The sequence below is a fragment of the Hemitrygon akajei genome, chromosome 12 (genome assembly GCF_048418815.1).
Source record: "Hemitrygon akajei chromosome 12, sHemAka1.3, whole genome shotgun sequence".
Taxonomy (NCBI): domain Eukaryota; kingdom Metazoa; phylum Chordata; class Chondrichthyes; order Myliobatiformes; family Dasyatidae; genus Hemitrygon; species Hemitrygon akajei.
This window is the reverse complement of record NC_133135.1, coordinates 6,598,103-6,624,227: the sequence shown is the minus strand read 5'-3', so window position 1 is coordinate 6,624,227 and position 26,125 is coordinate 6,598,103. Positions and strand designations below refer to the sequence as shown.

Here is a 26,125-nt window from a genome sequence, read left to right as displayed (position 1 = left end):
TAGAGGTATTTAAAATTATGAGGGGGATAGATAGAGTTGACGTGGATAGACTTTGACATAGTTGATGTAGGGGAGGTTCAAACAAGAGGACATGAGTTGAGAGTTAGGGGGCAAAAGTTTAGGGGTAACACGAGCGGGAACTTCTTTACTCAGAGAGTGGTAGCTGTGTGGAACGAGTTTCCGGTAGAAATGGTAAAGGCAGGTTTGATTTTGTCATTAAAAAAAAATTGGATAGGTATATGGACAGGAAAGGAATGGAGGGTTATGGGTTGAGTGCAGGTCGGTGGGACTAGGAGAGAGTAAGCGTTCGGCACGGACTAGAAGGGCCGAAATGGCCTGTTTCCGTGCTGTAATTGTTATATGGTTATATGTTATAAGACAATGGAGCAGAATTAGGCCATTCAGCCATTTGAGTCTGCTCCACCATTTGATCACGTTTGATTTATTATCCCTCTCAACCCCATTCTCCTGCCTTCTCCTCGTAAATAAGACCATAAAACATAGGCCCATCGTCTGCTCTGCCATTCCATCATGGCTGGTTTAGAAACATAGAAAACCGACAGCACAATACAGACCCTTCAGCCAGCAAAGCTGTGCTGAACATGTCCTTACCTTAGACCTACCTAGGCTTTACCCATAGCTGTCTATTTTTCTAAGCTCCATGTAGCCATCTAGGAGTCTCTTAAAAGACCCTATCATTTCCGCCTCCACCACCACCACTGGCAGCCTATTCCACGCACTCACCACTCTGTGTAAAAAAAACTTACCCCAGACATCTCCTCTATACCTACTTCCAAGCACCTTAAAAATATGCCCTCTCATGCTAGCCATTCCAGCCCTGGGAAAAAGCCTCTCACTATCCACACAATCAATGCCTCTCATTATCTTGTACACCTCTATCAGGTCACCTCTCATCCTCCGTCATTCCAAGGAGAAAAGGCCAAGTTCACTCAACCTATTCTCATAAGGCATGCTCCCCAATCCAGGCAATATCTTTGTAAATAACCCCTGCACCCTTTTGATGGTTTCCACGTCTTTCCTGTAGTGAGGCGACCAGAATTGAGCACAGTACTCCAAGTGGGGTCTGACCAGGGTCCTATATAGCTGCAACATTACCTCTCGGCCCTTAAACACAATCCCACGATCGATGGAGGCCAACGCACCGTATGCTTTCTTAATGACAATCAACCTGCGTAGCAGCTTTGAGTGGTATATGGACTCGGACCCCAAGATCCCTCTGATCCTCCACACTGCCAAGAGTCTTATCATTAATGCTATATTCTGCCATCATATTTCACCTACCAAAATGAACCACTTCACACTTACCTGGGTTGAACTCCATCTGCCACTTCTCAACCCAGTTTTGCATCCTATCAATGTCCTGCTGTAACCTCTGACAGCCCTCCACACTATCCACAACACCCCCATCCTTTGTGTCATCAGCAAAATTACTAACCCATCCCTCCACTTCCTCATCCAGGTCATTCATTAAAAGCACAAAGAGTAGGGGTCCCAGAACAGATCCCTGAGGCACACCACTGGTCACTGGCCTCCATGCAGAATATGACCCATCTACAACCACTCTTTGCCTTCTGTGGGCAAGCCAGTTCTGGATCCACAAAGCAATGTCCCCTTGGATCTCATGCCTCCTTACTTTCTCAAAAAGCCTTGCATGGGGTACCTTATCAAATACCTTGCTGAAATCCATATACATTACATCTACGGCTCTACCCTCATCTATGTGTTTAGTCATATCCTTAAGACACTGCTCGATGTTTTTCTCCTGCCTTCTCCCCATAACCTTTGATCCCCTGACTAACCAACAACCTATTAACATCTGCTTTAAATACAGTAGGCTTAATGACATGGCCTCTGCAGCCTTCTGTGGCAATGAGTTCCACAGATCCATCACCCTCTGGCTAAAGATATTCATCCTCAGTTTTATTCCAAATGTATGTCATCTGTTCTGAGGTTGTGTGCCGTCTGGTCCTAGACTCATCCACTATAGGAAAAATCATCTCCACATCCACTCTATCAAGGCTTTACAATATTCGATAGGTTTCAATGAAATCCCCTTCATGTTCTGAACCCTCTCCAATACCAGCACATCTTTTCTTAGATAAGGGATCCAAAACTGCTCACAATACTCCAAGTATGGTTTGAGCAGTGTTTTATAAAGTTTCAGCATCACACCCTTGCTCTTGTATTCTAGTTTTCTTGAAATGGATGCTAACATTACCTTTGCCTTCCTCCCACTAACTCAAAATGCAAGTTAACCTTTAGGGAGTTCCACAAGAACTCCAAGGTGGGAGATGATTGATGAGAGCATGAAGGCATTAATTATTTTTTGAGAATCTCTAGATTCTGGAATGTTTCTGGAGGATTGGAAGATTGCAAATGTCATTTCACTCTTTGAGAAGGGAGAGAAGCCAAAGAAAGAAAATTATAGGCCATTTAGCCTCAGTTTAAAAAAACCCTCCTTATTTAGAAAATAGTCTCCTAATGTAAATGACCATACATTTCCCTTCACTATACGTATTCTATCTACCACTTTGCCCATTCTCCCAATCTGTCCAAATCCTTCTGCATTCTCCCTGCTTCCTGAACACTACCTGCCCCTCCACCTATCCTTGTATCACCTGCAAATTTGGCCACAAAGCCATTAATCCCATCATCCAAGTCATTAACATATAATGTGAAAAGAAGCCGTTCCAATACCACTAGGGCCCCTTAATTCTCACCCTGACTCCTGCCAGTCAGCCAATGCTCTGTTCATGTGAGCACCTCCATGTGCCCTGAAACCTCATCTTTAATAATAGAACCATAGAACACTACAGCACAGAAACAGGCCTTTTGGCCCTTCTTGGCTGTGCTGAATCATTTTTCTGCCTAGTCCCACCGACCTGCACCTGGGCCATATCCCTCCAAACCCCTCTCATCCATATACCTGTCCAAGTTTTTCTTAAATGTCAAAAGTGAGCCCGCATTCACCACTTCACCTGGCAGCTCATTCCACACTCCCAACACTCTCTGCTTGAAGAAGCCCCCCTAATGTTCCCTTTAAACTTTTCCCCCTTCACCCTTAACCCATGACCTCTGTTTTTTTTCTCCCCTGGCCTCAGTGGAAAAAGCCTGCTTGCATTCACTCTATCTATACCCATCATAATTTTATACACCTCTATCAAATCACCCCTCCTACGCTCCAGGGAATAAAGTCCTAACCTATTCAACCTTTCTCTGTAACTCAGTTTCTCAAGTCCCAGCAACATCCTTGTAAACATTTTCTGCACTCTTTCAACCTTATTGATATCCTTCCTGTAATTAGGTGACCAAAACTGCACACAATACTTCAAATTTGGTCTCACCAATGTCTTATACAACCTCACCATTACATTCCAACTCTTATACTCAATACTTTGATTTATAAAGGCCAATGTACCAAAAGCTCTCTTTACAACCCTATCTACTTGTGACGCCACTTCTAGGGAATTATGTATCTGTACTCCCAGATCCCTCTGTTCTACTGCACTCTTCAGTGTCCTACCATTTACCTTGTATGTTCTACCTTGGTTTGACTTTCCGAAGTGCAATACCTCACACTTGTCCGCATTAAACTCCATCTGCCATTTTTCTGCACATTCCTCCAACTGGTCCAAATCCCTCTGCAAGCTTTGAAAACCTTCCTCACTGTCCACTACACCTCCAATCTTTGTATCATCAGCAAATTTGCTGATCCAATTTGCCACATTATCATCCAGATCATTGATATAGATGACAAATAACAATGGACCCAGCACTGATCCCTGTGGCACACCACTAGTCACAGGCCTCCACTCAGAGAAGCAATCCTCCACTACCGCTCTCTGGCTTCTCCCATTGAGCCAATGTCTAATCCAATTTACTACCTCTCCATGTATACCTAGCGACTGAATCTTCCTAACTAACCTCCCATGCAGGACCTTGTCAAAGGCTTTACTGAAGTCCATGTAGACAACATCCACTGCCTTCCCTTCATCCACTTTCCTGGTAACTTCCTCGAAAAACTCTAATAGATTGGTTAAACATGACCTACCATGCATAAAGCCATGCTGACTTTTTCTAATAAGTCCCTGTCTATCCAAATACTTGTAGATCCTATCTCTTAGTATTCCTTCCAATAATTTATCTACTACCGATGTCAAACTTACCAGCCTATAATTTCCCAGCTTACTTTTTGAGCCTTTTTTAAACAATGGAACTACATGAGCTATCCTCCAATCCTCCGGCACCTGACCCGTGGATATCGACATTTTAAATATTTCTGCCAGGGCCCCTGCAGTTTCAACACTAGTCTCCCTCAAGGTCCGAGGGAATACCCTGTCAGGTCCTGGGGATTTATCTACTCTGATTTGCCTCAAGACAGCAAACACCTCCTCCTCTTCAATCTGTATAAGTTCCATGACCTCCCTACTTGTTTGCCTTGTTTCCACAGACTCCATTCCAGTTTCCTTAGTAAATACAGATGCAAAAAACCCTTTTAATATCTCTCCCATTTCTTTTGGTTCCATACATAGCCGACCACTCTTATCTTCAAGAGGACCAATTTTATCCCTTACTATCCTTTTGCTCTTAACATACCTGTAGAAGCTCTTAGGATTATCCTTCACCCTGACTGCCAAAGCAACCTCATGTCTTCCTTTAGCCCTCCTGATTTCTTTCTTAAGTATTTTCTTACTCTTTTTATGCTCCTCGAGCATCTTATTTCCTCCCTGTTGCCTATACATTTTATACATCTCTCTCTTCTTCTTTATCAGAGTTCCAATATCCCTCGAGAACCAAGGTTCCTTATTCTTATTCATTTTGCTTTTAATCCTGACAGGAACATACAAACTCTGCACTCTCAAAAATTTCTCCTTTGAAGGTCTCCCACTTACCAATCACATCCTTGCCAGAGAACAACCTGTCCCAATCTAATGGACTCCAACATCTTCCCAACCACTGAGGTTGGCTAACAGGCCTATACTTTTCCTTCCTTCTTAAAGAGTGGAGTGACATTTGCAATTTTCCACTCCTCCGGAAACATTCCAGAATCCAGTGATTCTTGAAAAATAATTAACGCCTTCATCATCTCTTCAGCCATCTCTTTCCGAACCCTGAGCTGTAGTTCATCTGGTTCAAGTGACTTATCTACCTTCAGACCTTTCAGTTTTCCAGTTACCTTCTCCTTAGTAATAGCATTGACACTCAATTCTGCCCCTGATAGTCAAATATTTGATTATACTGCTAGAGATTTCCACAGCGATGATAAATGCAAAATACTTATTAAGCTTGTCTGCCATTTCTTTGTCCGCCATTACTACTTTTCCAGTATCATTTTCCAGTGGTCCAATATGCACTCTCACCTCTCTTCTAATCTTTATATATCTGAAGAACTTTTAGTATCCTCTTTGATAATATAGATTAGCTTAACTTCATATTTCATCTTTTCTCTCATCTTTTTTAAATTGTCTTCTTTTGGTTTTTAAAAAGTTCCCAATCTTCCAACTAATTTTTGCTCTATTACTGCATATGCCCTCTCCTTTGCTTTTATGTTGTCTTTGACTTCCCTTGTCAGCCACAACTGCCTCAGCCTCCCTTTAGAGTACTTCTTCGGGATGTTTCTATCTTGGACATTCTAAACTCAGAATCTCCTGCCATTGCTGTTTTATCATCCCTGCTAGTGTCTCCTTCCATTCAACTGTGGCCAGCTCCTCTCCCATGCCTCTGTTGGTTGGGGTCATGGATGTTGTGTCCTACCGGTCCACGTGATATGCAAGCCAGGGCAGTACGATATGGAGAGCAGGTTGTTGCCCATGCAGCAGGCTCCCCCTTTCCACACAGCTGATGAATCCAAAGGAACAGCAGAAACTGGTACAGTTTGGTATCAGTGGCATCGCAGGAGATGCCAGTCAGCATTGAACTCAATGTTGGACTTCTTTAGGGACGCTGGCTCTGAAATTTTCCTCAGAGCCTTCTCCATGAGTGGGTACAGCTGCAAGGCAGCAGAGGTTTGAGATCTGAATTCCTTCTCCTAGATGAGCTACCAACCGCAGCTGCTGAGTCCCATTTGACTGAAGTAATGTTTTTAAGGCGCCAGTAACCCACCTTTGCCCCTTCTCCTATCAGTAGAAATATTTCCACCGGGCTTGGTAGCTAAGCCACATGTGAAGCCAAGGAACTTGTCGGAGGCTATTTGAGATGCATTTAATAGGCAGCTGGAGCTATTCCCCACTACCTCCCTTCCTCAGCAATGACAACCTTAAGGAACCTTTACTCCACTGTAATAATAATACACTTGACTGTATTTTTTCCTTCTCAAACTGCAGGGTAAATTCTATCATTTTATGATCACTGTCTCCTAAGGGTTCCTCTGCCTTAAGCTCTAAAAAGCCATCTCATAGGCATTCTACAAATTATTTTTTGGGATCCAGCACCAACTGGTTTTTTTCCAATTTACCTGCATATTGAAATCCCTCATGACTATCGTAAGATTGCCTTTATTACATACTTTCTCTATCTCCCATTGAAATTTATACTCCACAACCTGGCTACTGTTTGAGGGCCTGTATATACCTCCCATATATGCAGGGTCTTTTTACTACTGCAGTTTCTATACCCACAAGGATTCTATATCTTCTGATCCAAAGACACCTCTTTCTAAGGAATTGATTTCATTTTTTACCGACAGAGCCGTGCCACCCTCTTTGCATACTTGCCTGTCTTTTTGATACATTGTGTATCCTTGGATGTTAAGATCTCACCTATGACCCTTGGGTTCAAGTCCATCCTATCTGAACAGGTCTTACCTTCCCCAGAAGAGATTGCAATGATCCAGAAATCTGAAACCCTGCACCTTGCACCACTTCCTTGGCCACTCATTCACCTGAACTAACATCTTATTCCTGCCCTGACTAGCATGTAGAATTGGGAAGATACAGAGATTACTACCTTGGAGATCCTGCTCTTCAGTCTCTTCCCAAGCTTCCTATATTCACAATGCAGGACTTTTGTCTCCTTTTCTGCCTTTGTCATTGGCACTAATGTGCTGCTCACCCTCCTTCTTGAGAATCTTCTGCAGTCCCTCTGAGACACCCTTGCTTCTCTTGTGTCCATAGAATTTCCTGTCAACCCATCTAACTATCGAGTCTATCACTATTACTCCGCCTGACTTTACCTTTCCTTTCTGGGCCTCAGTGTTGGCTACAGTGCAATGGCCTGGCTGTGTTGCTGTGTCCGGATAGGTCATTTCCCCCGGCAGTATTGTTGCTGAGGGGAATGGCCACTGGGGAACTCAGCACTGATTGATTACTGCCCTTGCTTCTCCTGGTGGTCACCCATCTAATATCTGAAGTCTGCAATGGGTGTGACCACCTCAGGTTCAGCCTCCCAGATGGTCCTGAATATGTCCAGCTCCAGCTCCAGTTCCTTGACCTTGTCAGTCAGGAGTTGAAGTTGGGTGCAACTTCTTGCAAATGTAGTCCTTGGGGAGACTGGTAGGTACACCAAAAAACCACATCTCACAGGAGGAGAATTTTACTGCTTGGCCTACACTTGTTATGCCTCTAATTTCTCCAACTTAAGTTCTAGACTCTGCCAGTTCTCACCTAAGCCTGTTGAACCAAAACCTGACCACTCTAACACTGGCCCACTCCAATAATAACTGCTCCAACAACTTAAATCTTGCATCTTTTTATTGGCTCTTGCTAGTTAACCCTAGTTACTATTAACCCAAGAAATCTCCCATTCAGCAGACAAGTTGCAACAGGCCCCCTCGCTTTTTAAAACTGGTGTGTAAAGTCCACGAGGAGTTGTCTACAACTCACTCCATGATCTCCCATTCTGCAGACAATGTTCTGGATGATGGGAGTCCTTAACGATGGATGCCACCTTTTTGAGGCATTACTTCTTGAATGAGTCCTTGATGATGCAGCTGGCTGAGTTTATAACTTGCTGCAGTTTTTTCTGATCCTGTGCAGTGGCCCTCCATACCAGACAGTGATATAACCAGTTAGAACGCTCTCCATGGTACATCTGTAAAAGGGTAACAATCATATCATTTTTCCAGGAACTGTTCAATAGTTTTATAACAAGCTACTGGAGGAACTCAGTAGGTCAAGCAGCATCCACCCACCTGCCACACTCTGTAAAACACCTACCTCTGACATCCTCCAATCACCTTAAAATTATGCCCCTCTTATTAGCCATTTATGCCCTGGGCAAAAAAACTTTTGACAGTCCAATCTATCAATGCCTCTTATCACCTTATACATCTCCATCAAGTCACTTCCCATCATTCTTTGCTCCAAAGACAAAAATCCAGGCTTAATGGAAGACTCTTCCAAAGAACTACCGTGGGTATGATGGGCCAATTGCCTTACTGCATCTATTACCATTGTTAGTGACATAATCTTAACAATCCTTCACTTGGTTTCAAGAGTCATTCTTATATTGTTCTGTGTTTTCTTTTGGAAAGCTGATTAGCAAGTGTTGGGCTCACAACCCTCTCCTGAGGCCAACGTTTGAACAAGTTAAGAAGATGCTTGATAAAATGAATCCCCATAAAGTGAGCCCTGTGGACATGATGATGAACTTGGTAAGAACTCTTTTCCGATTGGTTGAGTGATGGGCCAGTAGTTACTCAGCTGGGATTTGGGGGCCACTCTCATTGGCTCACAGCATCCCCCACACACCGCCAGCCTGGTTTGGGTAGGACAGGGTCACCAACGGTTCCCATCCCCTTAGAACACCTTGGAGTGGGAATTGGAATTGGAATTGGTTTATTATTGCTACATGTATCAAGGTTTTGTAAATCTTGTCTTGATTACTGTCCATATGAATCCTTTCATTTCAAAAATGCATTGAGATAGCATAAAGTAAAACAATAAAGTGTCACAATTACAAAGAAACTGCAGGGCTGGTAGACAATAAGGTGCATGATCATAACAAAGTAGATTGTAAGGTCAAGTGTCCATCTTACCATATTAGAGAATCATTCAATAGTCTTATAACAGTGGGTAGAAGCTGTCCTTGAGCCTGGTGGCATGTTCTTTCAAGCTTTGTATCATCTGGCTAAAAGGAGAGGAGAGAAGAGAGAATATCTGGGGTGGGTGATGATGTGATCGGGGTTGACCATGGATGTTGCGTCCTAGATGTCCATGAATGTGCGAGCCGGAGCAATATGTTATGGAGAGCGAGGGTTCCCCGTGCAGCGGGCTCCCCCTCTCCTTGCATCTGATGAGCCCAAAGGAACAGCAGCGACCGATACAGTTTGGCACCAGTGGCACCGCAGGAGTTACCGGTCAGTGTTGAACTCAATGCAGGACTGCCTTAGGGATTCAAGCTCCGGGGTTTACTCCCGAAGCCTTTCCCGTTTATAGCCACCAGTTTTGAGATCAGAGTCTACCTTATCCTAGATGAACTGCAATCATGGCTGACGAGCCTTATCTGTCCAGAACAGCTATAAGGCGATAGTAACCTACTTTTGTCCCCTCTTCTGTCAGTAGAAATAATTCCACCGGGTTTAGTAGCTGAGCCAAGTGTGAAGGCTAGGAAATGGACTTGGTATTCTGAGGCTATTTGAGACACATGGAATTGAGAGCATTTAATAGGTAGTGGGAGCTTGTTCCAATTACCACTCCTGGCTATAACAACATTAAGGAACTCAAGGTAGTTATATAGGGATATTTATGTGCCTTTGATAATAAATTTTCTCTGTAGTACTGTACTTTAAAGCAAATGGGGTTTGCTTGTTTGTCTTCATGGTCGGCACGGACCAATTGGGCCAAAGGGCCACTTTCTGTGCTGTATGACTATGTGCTTTTGCTAAAATTGCCAGTTCACTCTCCCTGGCCAATCAGCTTACAGAACTGGAACTGGTTACACCCACACTGAAAATGAGCCAATCAGCACAGGGGACTGAAAGTGATTGAAGAGTTTACAAGTGTGTGAAGTGTCGTGGATGTCAGTGGGAACGGACTGAACCAAGGGGGACAAATTTGTGTGTTACTTCAGATAACTGAACTACTTTTGTTTCAGATGGAAAAGTACAGCAAGCATTTGGAAGTTATTGTGGCTGAAAGGACTCAAGACCTGCTCCAGGAGAAGCAGAAGACAGACTCCCTCCTGTATAGTAAGGAAGCTTGGTTCATCTTCCACCCCATTGTTCTGAACCAACATTCAGGCTGTTTGTAAACTGATGGGTTGATGTTCTATGCCTCCAGGTATGTTACCTAGACAAGTGGCTGATGACCTTCGCCAGGGGATCGTATCTGAGGCACACAGTTACTCCAGCGCCACGGTCTATTTCAGGCATGTTAGCACAGTGTTTTACATTAACTCACAGGTGTGAGTAAGTTGGACCACTTTGTTGCAGCTGCCTCGACAGGCTGTGGAAAAACATTACCTCTAAAGGACACCTTAAATCTCTGCTGCAATCCTTGGATGTCCATTTAGGGTCACATTAAAATCTGATCCCATCCAGCTAGAGCCAGTCCCATCCCACCTAAATGAAGCCAGTCCAATCCAGCAGACCGTAGATACTCCCAACTGAAACAAAGCCAATTCCAAACAGCCAATCAAAACCCAGTCCAAACGTGATCAATCCCTATCCCACACAATCATGTCCAATACCAGCCTATCACAGCCAATCTCAAATTGGCCCAACCATGGCCAATCCCATTCAATCAAGGCCAATCCAAAACTGACCCAACCTTGACCAATTTCACCCAGTGATGGCCAGTCCCAAATGGAGCCAACCATGGACAGCCATTGCCAATTCCAACCCAATCCACCCACCTGACCATGGACAATCCCAAACAAACCTGTCACTGCCAAACTGCATTCAATCCAAACAGAGCCAATCCCAGCATGATTGAAAATAGACAGTCCTGAGTTCGGCCACGTCTATCCCGCCGGAGCAGGGCCACGGTCCGTCCCGCCGGAGCACAAACATGGACATTCCCATCCTGAAGTTTGCATCCAAGCACAGCCAAATCCTGTTCCTACCATCAGCAATCCAAACCCCACCCAACCATAAGTCTGTAACACACAGCAGCAGAATTAGGCCATTTGACCATCAAGTCTGCTCTCTCAACATCTGTTCTGTCTTATTATTTATTCAGAGATACAGCACTGAGCAGGCCCTTTCAGCCCAATGAACTGTGCTGTCCTACAGCCCTCTGATTATCCCATGCCTAATCACAGGGCAAGATTTACCAGTTAACCTGCTAACCAGAGGACTATGGGAGGCATCCAGAGCACCTGGGGGAAAGTCATGCACCCACAGGGGGAATGTACAAGCTCCTTACAGACGGCATTGGAACTGAACTCTGACGCCCCAAGCCGTAAAAGCATCGCGCTAACCGCTATGCTACTGTGGCACCTAAGACCATGCTGCCTTGACACCCTGCTACACCACCGTGCTTTCCAAAGTTCCATCAGTTTTGATAATACACCCTCCTCGTTCTTCTAAACTCTGGTGAGTGCAGCCAGGACAACTCCCATCCGAGGACGACCCAGAGATTTAGCAGATTAACACTGAGCATAGTACAACACAGGAACTGGCCCTTCAGCCAATGTTATCATGCCGAACTTGATAAATTAAATGTCTTCTCTCTGTGTATGGCCCATTTCCCTCCATACCCTCTGTTGGTTATCCATTGTATCCAATGACAGTGCACTGGCACGGCCAGAACAATGCCTTCATTGGTCCCACTAGCTAATAAAGAATGTGCTCACACTGGAGTAGGTCCAGAGAAGGTTCATGAAAAATGATCCCGTGAATGAAAGGGTTAATGCATGAGGAGTTTTTGATGTCGCTGGGCCTGTATTCCCTAGAGTTTAGAAGAAATTGGGAGTGGGGGGGGGTGGAATATCATTAACGCCTATCAAATATTGAAAGGGCTGGAAAGAGTGGAATTAGAGAGGATGTTTCCAATAGTGGAGGAGTTTAGGACCAGAGAGCACAGCCTCAGAATAAAAGAACATTCCTATAGAACAGAGATGAGGAGGAATTTTTTTAGCCAGAGTGATGAATCTGTGGAATTCATTGCCACAGACAGCTCTGGAGGCCAAGTTATTGGGTATATTTAAGGCAGAGCTTGATTGGTTCTTGATTAGTCAGGGTGTCAAAAGTTTCATGGAGAGGGCAGGAGAATGGGGTTGAGAGGGAAAATAAATCAGCCATAATGCAGCAGACTCGATGGGCTAAATGGCCTAATTCTGCTACCTTATGATTTTATGGTCTTTTGGAAAAGGAGACCTGTGCAGGAGGGTATTTAAAGTGGGAAAGCTGTTGCACTGGGGGTGCTCTCTTGACCTCAGAAATCTGGGTCCAGTGGTACAAGTAGTCAGGACAATCCAGGGTCTTGTGTGGTTGCTGTGAATGCCCATGAGTTCCTGTGTGCCTCGTCATGCCCTTCGCTCTCCAAGGAGAGTAGCACATCCACCTGACTGGCCCTTGGATCTCACTGCTGATCCCATCTGCCCAGTCCGCTGGAGTTGACTTTGCATGCTAGGACAGACCTGTCCCTTTCTCCCTGGGGTATGAGATCTCACCTGGTTCAGCCTGCCTTTTGAAGTGGTGTACTTGGGAGTGGCCACTGTCTCATCCAAACAGCTACGTGGAGTCGCAGGGAAGAGCTGAGTGCCCAGTGGGGCTCAAAGATGAGTGAGCTGCCCTTTCACCAGAGGAACTACCCGTCCCTGGACATGCCACACACTCCTCCTCTAAGCCCCTCATAACTCTCAGATCACTCCTCAGCTTCCTTCACTCCAGGGAGCACAAGCCCAGCCTCTCCAATCTCTCCCTGTAACTGAAGTCCTCCAATCCAGGCACCATCCTGGTGAATCTCCTCTGCACTCTCTCCAGCACAATCACATCTTTCCCAAAGTGAGACAGCTACAACTAGTTCAAGATTCAAGATTGCTTAATGTCATTTCCAGAGCACAAGTGTAAAGGAGAACAAAATAATTGTTATTCCAGATCCAATACACCACTAGAAAACACAATCATAACAATGTGTCTGACAGCTTCTTAAACACTATTATCATCTCTGGTTCCACACCACCTCTGTAGCCCTTTCCGGGTACCTAATCTAACCCCTGACCCCTGAGCTTGGTATTGTTGGGTCATTGATTCCATTAACCGTTGTGTTCACCTCTTGCAGTGATATAGTTGGCTTCACCCAGTTGTCCAGTGCCAGCACTCCCTATGAAGTTGTGCACTTCCTCAACTGCCTGTACACCACCTTTGATGACATCATCGACCACCATGACGTCTACAAGGTGGAGACGATCGGTGATGCGTGTAAGTAGATTTTCCCACAGTTCGTCCGGCACATTTTTTGTATGTCACGGTAGTGTAAAGGCTAACACAGCACTCTCACAGCTCGGCACATCAGAATTCGGAATTCAATTGTGACTCCAGCTGTAGGGAGTCAGTACGTCCTCCCCATGGAATATGTGGGTTTTCTCTGGGTCCTTTGGTTTCCTCCCACAGTCAAAAGACGTATCTGTTAATAGGTTAATTGGTCATTGTAAATTGTCCCGTGATTAGGCTGGGGGTAAATAGGGGTTTACTGGGCAGTGTGGCTCGAAGGGCCTGTTCTGCGCTGTATCCCTAAACAAATAAACTTTCACCTTTCTGGGGCTTTTACTCAGTAAAGTGTGGCATTGATCAAATTTGAAAGATTGAAGTCTCTTTCTCCCATGGTCCACTCTGCTCTCCTATCAGATTCCTTTTTTTCCAGCCTTTTGCCTTTCCCACCTATGACCTTCCAGCTTCTCACTTCACCTCCTCTTCCCCAGCAACCTGTCTCTGCCCATCACCTTCTAGCCGATCTGTCTTCCCTCCACCACATTTGTATTCTGGCATCTTTCCCCTTTCTCTTCAGTCCTGAAGAAGGGTCTCAGCCCGAGACATTGACTGTTTATTCATTTCCATAGACGCCGCCTGACCTGCTGAGTTCCTCCAGCACTGAGTGTGCGTGTTGCTCTGGACTTCCTGCATTTGCAGAATTTCTTCTGCGTATGCTAAAGATTAAAGATCAGCTTTACTTATCACACGGACATTGAAACTTACAGTGAAATGCATTGTTTGCGTCAACAGCAAAACAGTCCAAGGATGTGCTGGGGGCTGCCCACAAGTGTCACTGTGGCTTCTGCCACCAGCATAACACAACCTCAACTTTCCTCTCAGTGTACTGTCCTTGGATACTGGATCTTCCAAAGTGCAACATTTCACAATTGGTTGTGTTAAACTCCAAACTCAATCTGCCTACCAATATCCCACTCCAACTGTTGGCAATACTCTACGCTATCCACAGGACTACGAATCATTGTATCATCTGCAAACTTACTAACCACCCATCCACATCTATATACAGTACATCACTGACAGCAAAGCTCTCGGTACAGTTCTCTGTGGAACAGCACTAAGCATGGAATCTAGTCAGAACAAGCCCCTTGACCATTTTTTATAGACAAGTCAATTCTGAATCCAAATCGACAATTCACAATGGATCCCATGCATCCTAATCTTCTGGGTGAGCCTCCCATGAGAGACCTTGTCAAATGGCTGTGATATCAGTATTGTCTGCTTGAAGATTAGTGGTGATTGATCACATGCCGGTGTTCCCGTGGGATTAACAGATGGATTATGGAAGCCCATCAGGTGCCAAGAGCTGACACTCATGGTCTCTCTTGCTTTCCCCTCACAGATATGGTCGTATCTGGAGTTCCCAAAGAAAATGGCCTAAACCACGCGGGAGAGATTGCCAGCATGGCCCTGGATCTGGTTTCCGTCTGCAGGTCCTTCGTGATCCCACACATACCAGATAAGAAGTTGAAAATCCGGGCAGGCATCCACTCAGGTAACACCTTCAAGTTCAAGATCAAGTTCAGATTACTGTAATTCAACCACACACATGTATACCACAGTACATATGTATAACACAAATGTGCAGTGAAAATTACAACTGAGAAGGTACTCAGGAAGCTTAATGGTTATGAGGGTGGATAAAATCTCCTGGACCTGATGGAATGTACCCTCAGGTTCTGAAGGAAGTATCTGGAGAAATTGCCGAGGCATTAACAATGATCTTTCAAGAATCAATAGACCGGATGACTGGAAAATTGCAAATGTTACTCTGCTATTTAAGAAGGGTGGGAGGCAGCAGAAAGGAAACTATAGACCTGTTAGACTGATATCAGTGGTTGGGAAGTTGTTGGAATCGATAGTTAGGGATGAGATTACAGAGGACCTGATGACACATGACAAGATAGGCCAAAGCCATCATGGTTTCCTGAAAGGAAAATCCTGCCTGACTAACCTACTGCAATTATTTGAGGAAATTACAAGCAGGGTAGACAAAAGAGATGTAGTAGATGTGGTGTACTTGGATTTTCAAAAGGCCTTTGACAAGGTGCCACACATGAGGCTGCTTAGCAAGATAAGAGCCCATGGACTTACAGAGGAGTTACCAGCATGGGTGGATCATTGGCTGGTCGGCAGAAAACAGAGAGTGGGAATAAGGGGATCCTATTCTGGCTGGCTGCCGGTTACCAGTGGAGTTCCACAGGGGTTGGTGCTGGGACCGCTGCTTTTTACAATGTACACTAATGATTTGAACTATGGAATTAATGGATTTGTGGCTAAATTTGCCAATAGTACAAAGATAGGTGGAGGAGCAGGTAGTGTTGAGGAAACAGAGAGCCTGCAGAGAGACTTGGATAGTTTAGGGGAATGGGCAAAGAAGTGGCAAATGAAATACAATGTTGGAAAGTGTATGGTCATGCACTTTGGTGGATGAGAAAAAACTGGCAGACTATTATTTAGATGGGGAGAGAATTCAAAATGCAGAGATGCAAAGGGACTTGGGAGTCCTTGTGCAGGACACCCTAAAGGTTAACTTCCAGGTTGAGTCAGTGGTGAAGAAGGCGACTGCAATATTGACATTCATTTCTAGAGGTATAGAATATAAGAGCAGGGATGTGATGTTGAGGTTCTGTATAAGGCACTCGTGAGACCACACTTGGAGCATTGTGTGCAGTTTTGGGCTCCTTATTTTAGAAAGGATATACTGACATTGGAGAGGGTTCAGAGAAGATTCACGAGAATGATTCCAGGAATGAAAGGGTTACCATATGAGGAACGTCTGGCAGCTCTTGGGCTGTATTCCCTGGAATTCAGGAGACTGAGGGGGGATCTCATAGAAACATTCCAAATGTTAAAAGGCCTGAACAGATCAGATATGGCAAAATTATTTTCCATGGTAGGGGATTCTAGGATAAGAGGGCACGACTACAGGATTGAAGGATGTCCATTTAGAACAGAGATACGGAGAAATCACTTTAGTCAGAGGGTGGTAAATCTGTGGAATTTGTTGCCAAGAGCGGCTGTGGAGGCCAAGTCATTGGGTGCATTTAAGGCAGAGATAGATAGGTTTTTGATTAGCCAGGGCATCAAAGGGTATGGGGAGAAGGCAGGGGAGTGGGGATGACTGGAAGAATTGGATCAGCCCATGATTGAATGGTGGAGCAAACTCAATGGGCTGAATGGCCTACTTCTGCTCCTGTATCTTCTGGTCTAACACACACAACACAAATAATATTACAGCAAATTAATTAACAAATAATATGGTGCATATTCGATACAAGTTAAAAGATAAACAGTATAATGCTTCTGGAAGTTCATATATGATGAGGCCAGGGTGGTGGTGGGGACGTTCAGTAGTCTCACAACCTCGGGGAAGAAGCTGTTTCCCATCCTAACAGTTTTTCACCTAAACAGTCCTGCAATGCTGGATTTGTGCCTTCTGACCAGGTCTTTATCTCCCTTTAAACTGGCCCGATTTGTTTAATTAGTGGCCAGTAGACATGAATTGGCGTAACAGACAAGTGGTCAGAGAAACTGCAGAGAGCTGTGGCCACATCTCATCACAGAAACCAGGCTGCCCTCCACGGACCGTCTACACTTCTCACTGCAGCCAGCATTCTAGCTCATCAAAGACCCCGCGCACCGAGGACACGGGAGTACTTGTGCAGGATCCCCTAAAGGTTAATCGTAGGCTGAGTCAATGGCAGGGAAGGAAAATGGTAGTCACATTGAGAGGACTAGAATATACGAGCAAGGATGAAATACTGAGGCTGTATAAAGCATTGGTCAGACCACACTTGGAGCACTTTTGAGCCCCTTATCTAAGAAAAGATGTGCTGGCACTGGTGAGGGTGTAGAGGAGATTCATGAGAATGATTCTGGGAATGAAAGGGCTAACGTATGGCTCTGGGCCTGTACTCGCTGGAGCTTAAAAGAATGACGTGGGGGGGGGGGGGGGGAATCTCATTGAAACCTGTGGAATAATGAGTCTGTGGAATTGACAGTGGTGGAGGCCAAGTCATTGAGTATATTTAAAATGGAGGTTGATCGGATCTTGATTAGTAAAGTGTCAAAGATTACAGGGAGAAGGCAGGAGAATGGGGGGATGGAATGGCAGAGTACACTTGATGGGCCGAATGACTTAATGATTCTCTGTTGTCTAATGGTGGTGTTGTCAGCAAGAAACAAGTGTGAATGCTAACACCAGCCCCAACTACAAAGCATGATCAATTACAAAACCCCACCAACATCTCACACTACCATAAACCCCAAACCGTTCTGAGCCCCGAATATATCTCGAACCGACCCAGTGTCACCCGTTGCTCCTAATGTCTACCCTTCTCGTAAAAGGAAATTTAATTCAGTTCTATCACGATCATTATCACAACTGCTCTGTCAGACAGGTACCTCCCCTTGGGAATCAGGCCCTCATGCCTCAAATCAAGCTCAATCAGGATAACAGCAATGAAAAGAATCTGTCAGAATCAGAAGATTCATATCAAATATTGTGAAATCTGTTGTTTTGTGGCAGCAGTACATTACAACACATAATAACAAAAACTACGACAATAGGCACACACATACAGATAATAAATTAAATAGGTAGTGCAAAGAGAGAGAAAAACATGAGGTAGTGTTTATGGGTTCACTGTCCATTCAGAAATCTGATGGTGAAGGGGAAGAAGTTGTTCCTGAAACATTGAGATTTTTAAAAACATCTTAGAATGAAGTTGCTTACCCGCGGCTGTGACTGTGGGTTTCAGATGTAGTGGGTCCTAAACAGGAATATTTGATGATTCCCATTGGAGCTGCAGCGCAGCGTCACCACTTATTGGAGCCATCTTAATGACCCCTTTATGGGATCATAAATGCCACAAGATGAAGCGCAGAGACTCAGCAAACACACGAGGGGCTGGTGCTGGTGTTCCAGTAGCGTCACGCTGACAGCTATGCCATTCCCTGAGCGGAGTAGACAGTGTGACGATCTACCACAGCTACCACAAGCAACTGAACTGAACTAACGCGAACATTCCTAGAGTGTTTCAATGACTCTGTGGTTTGACATTTTATATATTGTGTGTTTTTTTTTTGCTCGTTTTTTGTCATTTGTGCGATTTGTTCTTTTAATTGGCCATTGGGTGTTTGATGTTTTCCATGGTGTTTCTTTGTTTCGTGGCTGTCTGTGGGAAGATGAATCTCAGGCTTGTATACTGTATACATACTTTGATAATGGGTGTACTTGAACCTGGACCGTTCCCCCACTAGGCCCAATTCATGTTGAGGCTGGGGGCTACCTCCTCCTCTCTTTCTGTGATCTCTGGATTCAAGTACAATGTTCTGTTGAGGGGCTGTCTATTGGTGGTCCTCAGGTGGCTGTAGGAGCCCATCTGGGATCCATATATTCTAGGTGGTGTCTGTCGTTAGTGGTTGGGTCGCTTGGTTGTTCAGCCTTTCCTCTCATAGTTGCCACTTGTTCTCTGTGCACAGCGGAGGTCTCTCTCGTGTAGCACAGATCCCCCTTGAACAGATTTCCTCCAGGTCTATCTACGCAGAGATAAAGACAAATATTTAACACCTTCAATGTGTAAATAACCTGATTAAAAAAAATAAACATTAGCTTTAATTGTCACATGTACATTGAAGCATTCAGTGAGTGTGTCATTTGTGTCAATGACCACAGTCCGAGGATGTGCTGGGGGCAGCCCGCAAGCGTCACAAAGTTTCCGGTGCCAACACAGCATTCCTACAATCATCACAACTTCATAACACTAAGCTGCACATCTTTGGAATATGGGAGGAAAGCGGAGGAAGCACACATGGTCATTGGGAGGACGTACAAACTCCTTACAGAAAGTGGCAGCAACTGAACTCGTGTTGCGGGTGCTGTGATAACATTGCAGTAACCACCGTGCTACCACGCGCCCCTTTCATTGCCTGAACGGAGTTGGCAGTGTGAAGGTCTAACAGCTTTCTCCATCTGCCTCTCCCTGATTTGAGCCTGAGGTCCCACACCAGCAGGTTCAGGAACATTTATTACTGTACAACCAACAGGTAACTTCACTCACCTCAACTCTGAACTGATCGCAGCACACAGCCTATGCACTCAGTTGCAGGGAGTCTACAACTCGTCCTCAATACAACTTATCAGCATCAGAATCAGGTTTAATATCGCTGGCAGATGTCGTGAAATTTAACTTTGCGGCAGCAGTCTAATGCCATACATGATAACGTAGAAAAAAATAAATTACATAAGTATATAAATATGCAAATTAAATAATTAAAATAGTTAGTGCAAAGACAGAACAAAAAGTGAGGTGGTATTCATGGGTTCAATGTCCATCCAGAAATCAGATGGCAAAAGGGAAGAAGTTGTTTCTGAATCACTGAGTATGTGTTTTCAGGCTTCTGCACCTATTTATTCATTATTTTTTGTATTTGTACAGTTTGACTTTTTTGAACATTAGTCATTTGTCAGCCTTTGTGTGTAGTTTTCCATTGATTCTGTTGTATTTCTTTGTTCTATTGTGAATGCCTGCAAGGGAATGAATCTCAGGGTTGTACAGTATATGGTGACAGATACACTGTGTACTTTGATCATTTACACTGAGTTTTGAACTTTGATAGGTCCTGTTGTAGCGGGTGTGGTTGGAACCAAAATGCCTCGATACTGCTTATTTGGAGACACAGTGAATACTGCGTCAAGGATGGAGTCAACGAGTGAAGGTAAGATTTTAGACCTTTCAGTGACTTTCAGCATAGAACATATGAACATAGAGCAGTAGAGCACAGTTCAGCTCTATGATGTTGTTCTGACCTTTTAATCTACTCCAAGATCAATATAACCATCCCCTCCCACATAGCCCTCCATTTTTTTATATTATTCACATGACTTTCTAAGAGTCTCTTAAATGTTTGTAATGTATTTGCCTCTACCACTGCCCATGGCAGGGCATTTCATGTATGCACCACTCTTAAAAAAAACTACCTCTGATATGCCCCTGTACTTTCCTCTAATCACCTTAGAATCATGTCTTCTTTTATTAGCTACTTACACACTGGGAAAAAGTCTCAGACTGTACACCTGATCTATGCCACTTATCATCTTGACACCTCTATCACGTCACCTCTCCTTGTCCTTCATTCCAAAGAGAAAAGTCCAAGCTCACTCAACCTATCATCACAGAACACTCAAAATCCAGGCAGCATTCTGGTAAATCTCCTCTGCACATTCTATAGCTTCCACATCCTTCCTATAATGAGGTGACCAGAACTGAACACAACATTCCAAGTGTGGTCTAGCCAGGGTTTTATGGAGCTGCAATATTACATCAGGGCTCTTGAACTCAATCTCTTGACTAATGAAGACCAACCTTCTTAACCACCCTATCAACTTGCGTGACAATTTTGAGGGATCTATGGACGTGGATCTCAAGATTCCTTTGTTCATCCATGCTGCTAAGATCCTGCCATTAACCCTGTACTCTGCCTTCAAATTTGATTTCTAAAGCTACGGTGTAGCAGTTAGTTCGATGCTATTACAGCTCAGAACACCGGAGTATGGAGTTCACTTCTGACGCAATCTGTAAGGAGTTTATAAATTCCTTCCCTGTGTGTATGGGTTTCTTTTGCATGCTCCGGTTTCCTCCCACGCTCCAAAGACATGCCGGCCATTTTGTTATTGGCCATTGTGGATAGTCCTGTGATTAGGCTAGGATTTAATAGGTGGAAACTGGACAGAGCAGTTGTTTGGGCCAGAAGGACCTGTCACAAATACTCTCTCTAAATAAGTAAATAAATAATTTTCACAAGATTTCAATAAGATACCCCCTCTTTCAGATTAAACCAATTTAATGAATGTTGATAGTTGCCATTTTTTCCTCTCAGCTTTGAAAATACAATGCAGCTCCAGTACTTCCGACCTGCTGAAAGAAATTGGAGGTTATGTTCTGGCCTGCCGTGGTCCACTCCTTGTGAAGGTATGGTTTGCTACCAAATTATCAGTCAACTTTCAATAGACTAGCTACAATTTCGGTGAGCTTGTTTACAAGCCACTAGTCCACTTTACTCTGGCAGCATAATGATTAAATTACTGGACCGGTAACCAGAGGCCAGGACTATCTCTCTGGAGACCCGGATTCAAATCCCACCATGTCAGCTTTCAATTTAAGATTAATGAAATAATTCTGGAATCAAGAGAGAGCCTCACTAATTGTGAAAAAATAAATACCAATTCTCTTGAGGGAGAAAGAAATCTACTCTCCTTAACGTCAAAAAGTGACTTTAGACCAGACTGTGTGAAGAGGATTCCTCTCATATTCCCATTAAACATTTCACCTTTCACCAAATTGGACTTTGTTGACATATTTTTGACATCTCATTTTGAAAATATTTCCTCTACATATCACACAAGTTGGTAATTGTATACCTACATCAAATCTCACCTCTATCTTCTACTTACGGGCTGTTCCCAGCCATTTCATCTTGGCTGATCCAATCTTCCTCTCAGCCCCAATCTCCTGCCTTCTCCCCGTATCCCTTCATGCTCTGACCAATCAAGAATCTATCAACCTCTGCCTTAAATATACAACTTTGTAAAAACTTGGCGTCCACATCTGCCTGTGGTAAAGAATTCCACAGATTCACCACTCTCTGGCTGAACACATTCTTTCTCAAGCCTGTTCTAAAAGGATGCACCTCTATTCTGAGTCTGTGAACTCTGGTCTTAGACTCTCCCACTATAGGAAACAAGCTCTCCATATCCACTCCATCGAGGGCTTTTATAATTTGATAGGTTTCACTGAAGTCACCCCTCATTCTTCTGAGTTCCAGTGAATACAGGCTCAGAGCCATCAAAGACTCTTCATATGACAAGCCATTCAATCCTGGACTCATTTTCATGACCCTTCGTCGAACTCTCTCCAGTTTCAGCACATCTAGTCCACTTGAAATGAATGCTAACATTGCGTTCACCTTCCTCACCAGACTCAACCTGCAAATTAACCTTCGGCAAATCCTGCACAAGGTCTCCCAAGTCCCTCTGCACCTCAGTTTTTTGTACTTCCTCTCCATTTAGAAAACAGTCATATGCAGATTAAATTGAGCAAATTTAAAATGAGGTGTCAAAATATCTTAGTAAAATTCAATTTGGAATTAAGAAGCAAATTTCTTCTAAAGGTGATAAGGAGTTGTGTATACACAAAGAATCAATTTTCCATCCCTGGTTTCAGCTGAAGTCCAAGAAATAAATAGACTCAGCAGGTTAGGCGCATGGGAGCATAGCAACTAGCAGGACCCTATTACAGGTTCCAGAATTCGGAGTTCAGTTCCAGCGTCCTCTGTAGGAAAGTTGGTATGCTCCTTCCCGTGTTCACATGGGCTTCCTCTCAAAGTCTACAGATGTACTGGTTAGTAAGTTAATTGGTCTTTGTATAATTTGTCCTGTGATTAGGCTAGGGTTAAATCTGGGATTACCGGGTGATGTGGTTGGAAGGTTTGGAAGGGCCTATTCTGCACGGTATCTCTAAATTAATAATCTGAGGGAGTTGTTGGGAATGTGGGGAGAATGAAATGGGATTGGTGCAAGTGGGTAGCACAGACTCAATGGGTCGAAAGCACAATTTCCACGCTGTATGTGTCAGACTAAACCTTCATCACTGTTTGCTATATTCTTCCTCTTAGGGGAAGGGAGAGATGATCACCTGGTGGCTCACTGGGAAGGAAGGCGATGAACCAGAGACCCAGGCCGAGTAGAGACAAGCTCCATGATTCTGACCCAGTGCTGCTGCTTCTCCTCTCCAGAAGTTATTGGACTTCCCGCTGAATGTTTTACAGCCACAGCAGAGAGAATTCTCAGAGTTAGTTTGCGTTCGTTTGTGAGTTAGTCTGTCCCATGTTTGGTGTTTGTCAGATGTTGATCACAATTCTAGTTTTGACTCAGCACCTCACCCACACACAAGAAATAGGAGCAGAATTAGTCCATTCAGCCCATCAAGTTTGCTCTGACATTCCAACATGACAGAGTCGATATCTCTCAATTCTAATCTCCTGTCTTCCCCTATAACATTGACACCCTGGCTAATCAAGGACCTATCAACTTTTACTTCAAATATATCCAATAACTTGGCCTCCACAGGCGTCTGTGGCAATGAATTTCAGATTTACACCCTTTGTCTAAGGGACATCTCTCTGAAGGTGTGCCCTCTGGTCCAAGACTCACCCACATCTCCACATGTACTCTAGAGATTTCAGTACTCAGTAGGTTTCCCTGATTCTTCTAAACTTCAGTGAGTGCAGGCCCAGAGCCATCAAACGCTCCTCGTACATTGACCCTTTCATTCCTGGAATTATTCTCGTGAACCTCCTCGGGTCTTCTCCAATGCCCGCACATCAACAGCACAGAATGCAGGAATGAGGCTGAGGGAGTCACTTATATCGTGGTTAAACCCTGCGGTGTAGTGAACTCCTAAACAGATGCATGGACAATACAACTTCAGTGGCACAGAGCACAGTACAGAAGCAGTTGCTTCGGCCCATCTAGTCCATGCTCAACTGTTACTCTGCCTAGTCCCACTGACCTGCACCTAGACCGTAGCCCTCCATACCCCTCCCATCCATGCACTCGTCCAAACTTCTCTCAAATGTTGAAATCAAACTCACATTCACCTCTTCTGGCAGCTTGTTCCACCCTCTGAGTGAAGTTCACCCCCCTTGAATATTTCAGCTTTCACCCTTAACCTATGACCTCTATGTTAATGTTGTATTCCTGTCCTTATGCTGCAGAATAAAGTTATATTCCACAATAATATTATTTCAGTTTTCAGTTGTTCAACAACTTTGTATGCTCAGAGTACAAAGGGTCTGTGTGACACACTGTATATGGTTGCAGGTGTTAAAGTAGGCCCAACGTGTCTGCCCTTTACAAATCTCCCCTCCAGGGCTCCTGCTCTCCTACCTACTGCTGAACACCTTTCTGCCCCAGTCAGCCTGGCTACAAATCGATCCATCATTTTCCTGCCCTCTGAAAATATTAGACCAGAGCATTAAAAAAATCCTATCATAGTGGTGGTGGTGGGGTGGGGGGGGGGGGGGGAGCTTTGATGACCTAACGTTAAGACCATAGACTTAAGAGCAATGTGAGCATGAATAACTTCACTTCAACTTGGCATTCCTGCTTATCTCCACATTGCCTTTCACCTGCCTAATTTAACAAGTGATCTATTCACCTTTAAAAATATTCAATGACTCTGCTACACCACTCTTTGAGGAACAGTTACAATGACTGAGAAAGAAAGAAATTTGTCTTTAATATATGATGGCTTACACTCAGTGGCCACTTTATTAGGTACACATGTACACCTGCTCATTGATGCAAGTATCTAATCAGCCAATCATGTGGCAGCAACTCGATGCACAAAAGCATGCAGACATGGTCAAGAGGTTCAGTTGTTGTTCAGACCAAACATCAGAATGATGAAGAAATATGATCTAAGTGACTTTGACCTTGGAACGATTGTTGGTGCCAGATGGGGTGGTTTGAGTATTTCAGAAACTGCTTTTCACAGTCTCTAGAGTTTCCAGAGAATGGTGCAAAAAACAAAAAAATATCCAGTGAGTGGCAGTTCTGTGGACAATAATATCTTGTTTCAGAGCAATAGGTGAAATATTTAAGGGGAACCTGAGGGGGAACTTCTTCACTCAGAAGGTGGTAAGAGTATGGAATGAGCTGCCAGTGGAAGTAGTGGATTCAGGTTCAATTTCAACGTTTAAGAGAAATTTGGATAGATACATGGATGGGAAGGGTATGGAGAGATATGGACCAGCAGTGGGTCAATGAGATTAGGCAGAATAAAAGTTCAGCATGGACTAGATGAGCCAAAGAGCCTGTTTTTGTGCTGGAATGTTCTATGACACTATGACTCGTGCTACTTGAGTCAAAATTCTCAGTGTGTGTAGAGAATGAGTTTTAGCTGGAGAGCAAAGCAACTTTACAAGTTTCATCAACATTCACTCTTACCTAGGACTGGTGGGGATTTGGTATCAGATATTTCACCTATCACTCTGAAACTATCACTGAAACTATCACTGAAACTAGTTTGAGACTCATCCACCCACAGTGGAAAATACCTGCCTGTATTTACCCCATCTACATCTCCCATAATTTTGTATACTCTATCAAATCTCCCCTCATTCTCCTACGTTCTAGGGATTAAAATCCTAACCTATTCAACCTTCCCTTATAACTCAGGTCCTCAAGTCCTGACAGCATCCTTGTAAAATTTCCCTGTACTCTTTCAATCTTATTGATATCTTTCCTGTAGGTAGGTGACTAAACCTGTGCACAATACTTCAAATCAAGCTTCACCAGTGCCTTATCCAACTTCAACATAACAGCCCAACTCCTGTACTCAATACTTTGATTTAGGAAGGCCGATGTGCCAAAAGCTCTCTTTACAAACCTATCTGCCTGTGAAATCATTATATAACCGAATAGTTATATTTTAAACCAATATTTTCCAAAGTAAAATTAAAAAGAAGAAAGGTTACATGAAATATTTGAAGATTAAAATGGAAAATGGCAATTCATCTTTCTGCTCCCTGCTGAACCAAGCTAGTTTTCTCTTTCCTGTCTCCAACTGCATCACTCCTCACCTTCCGCTCTTCTCTTTTATGTGATTTAATAATAATAGTAACTTCTAAGGATATATTTTCATCAATGAAAACAGGATTCAGCAC

General features: G+C 43.9%; 1 protein-coding gene across 4 annotated transcripts in view; it reads left to right on the top strand.

Moving 5' to 3' along the window:
* LOC140736693 (atrial natriuretic peptide receptor 2-like) overlaps positions 1-24,200 on the top strand; it is a 94,267-nt gene extending 70,067 nt beyond the window's left edge. For all 4 annotated transcript variants that reach the window (XM_073062526.1, XM_073062527.1, XM_073062525.1 and 1 more), the window contains 8 exons: positions 8,492-8,611; positions 10,054-10,147; positions 10,239-10,317; positions 13,176-13,324; positions 14,736-14,888; positions 20,018-20,116; positions 21,278-21,369; positions 23,072-24,200. In XM_073062526.1, coding sequence (XP_072918627.1) covers positions 8,492-8,611; positions 10,054-10,147; positions 10,239-10,317; positions 13,176-13,324; positions 14,736-14,888; positions 20,018-20,116; positions 21,278-21,369; positions 23,072-23,143 — 858 coding nt within the window. In that variant the 3' untranslated portion in view covers positions 23,144-24,200. The remainder of the gene's footprint in view (positions 1-8,491; positions 8,612-10,053; positions 10,148-10,238; positions 10,318-13,175; positions 13,325-14,735; positions 14,889-20,017; positions 20,117-21,277; positions 21,370-23,071) is intronic.
* The last annotated feature ends 1,925 nt before the right edge of the window (positions 24,201-26,125 follow it).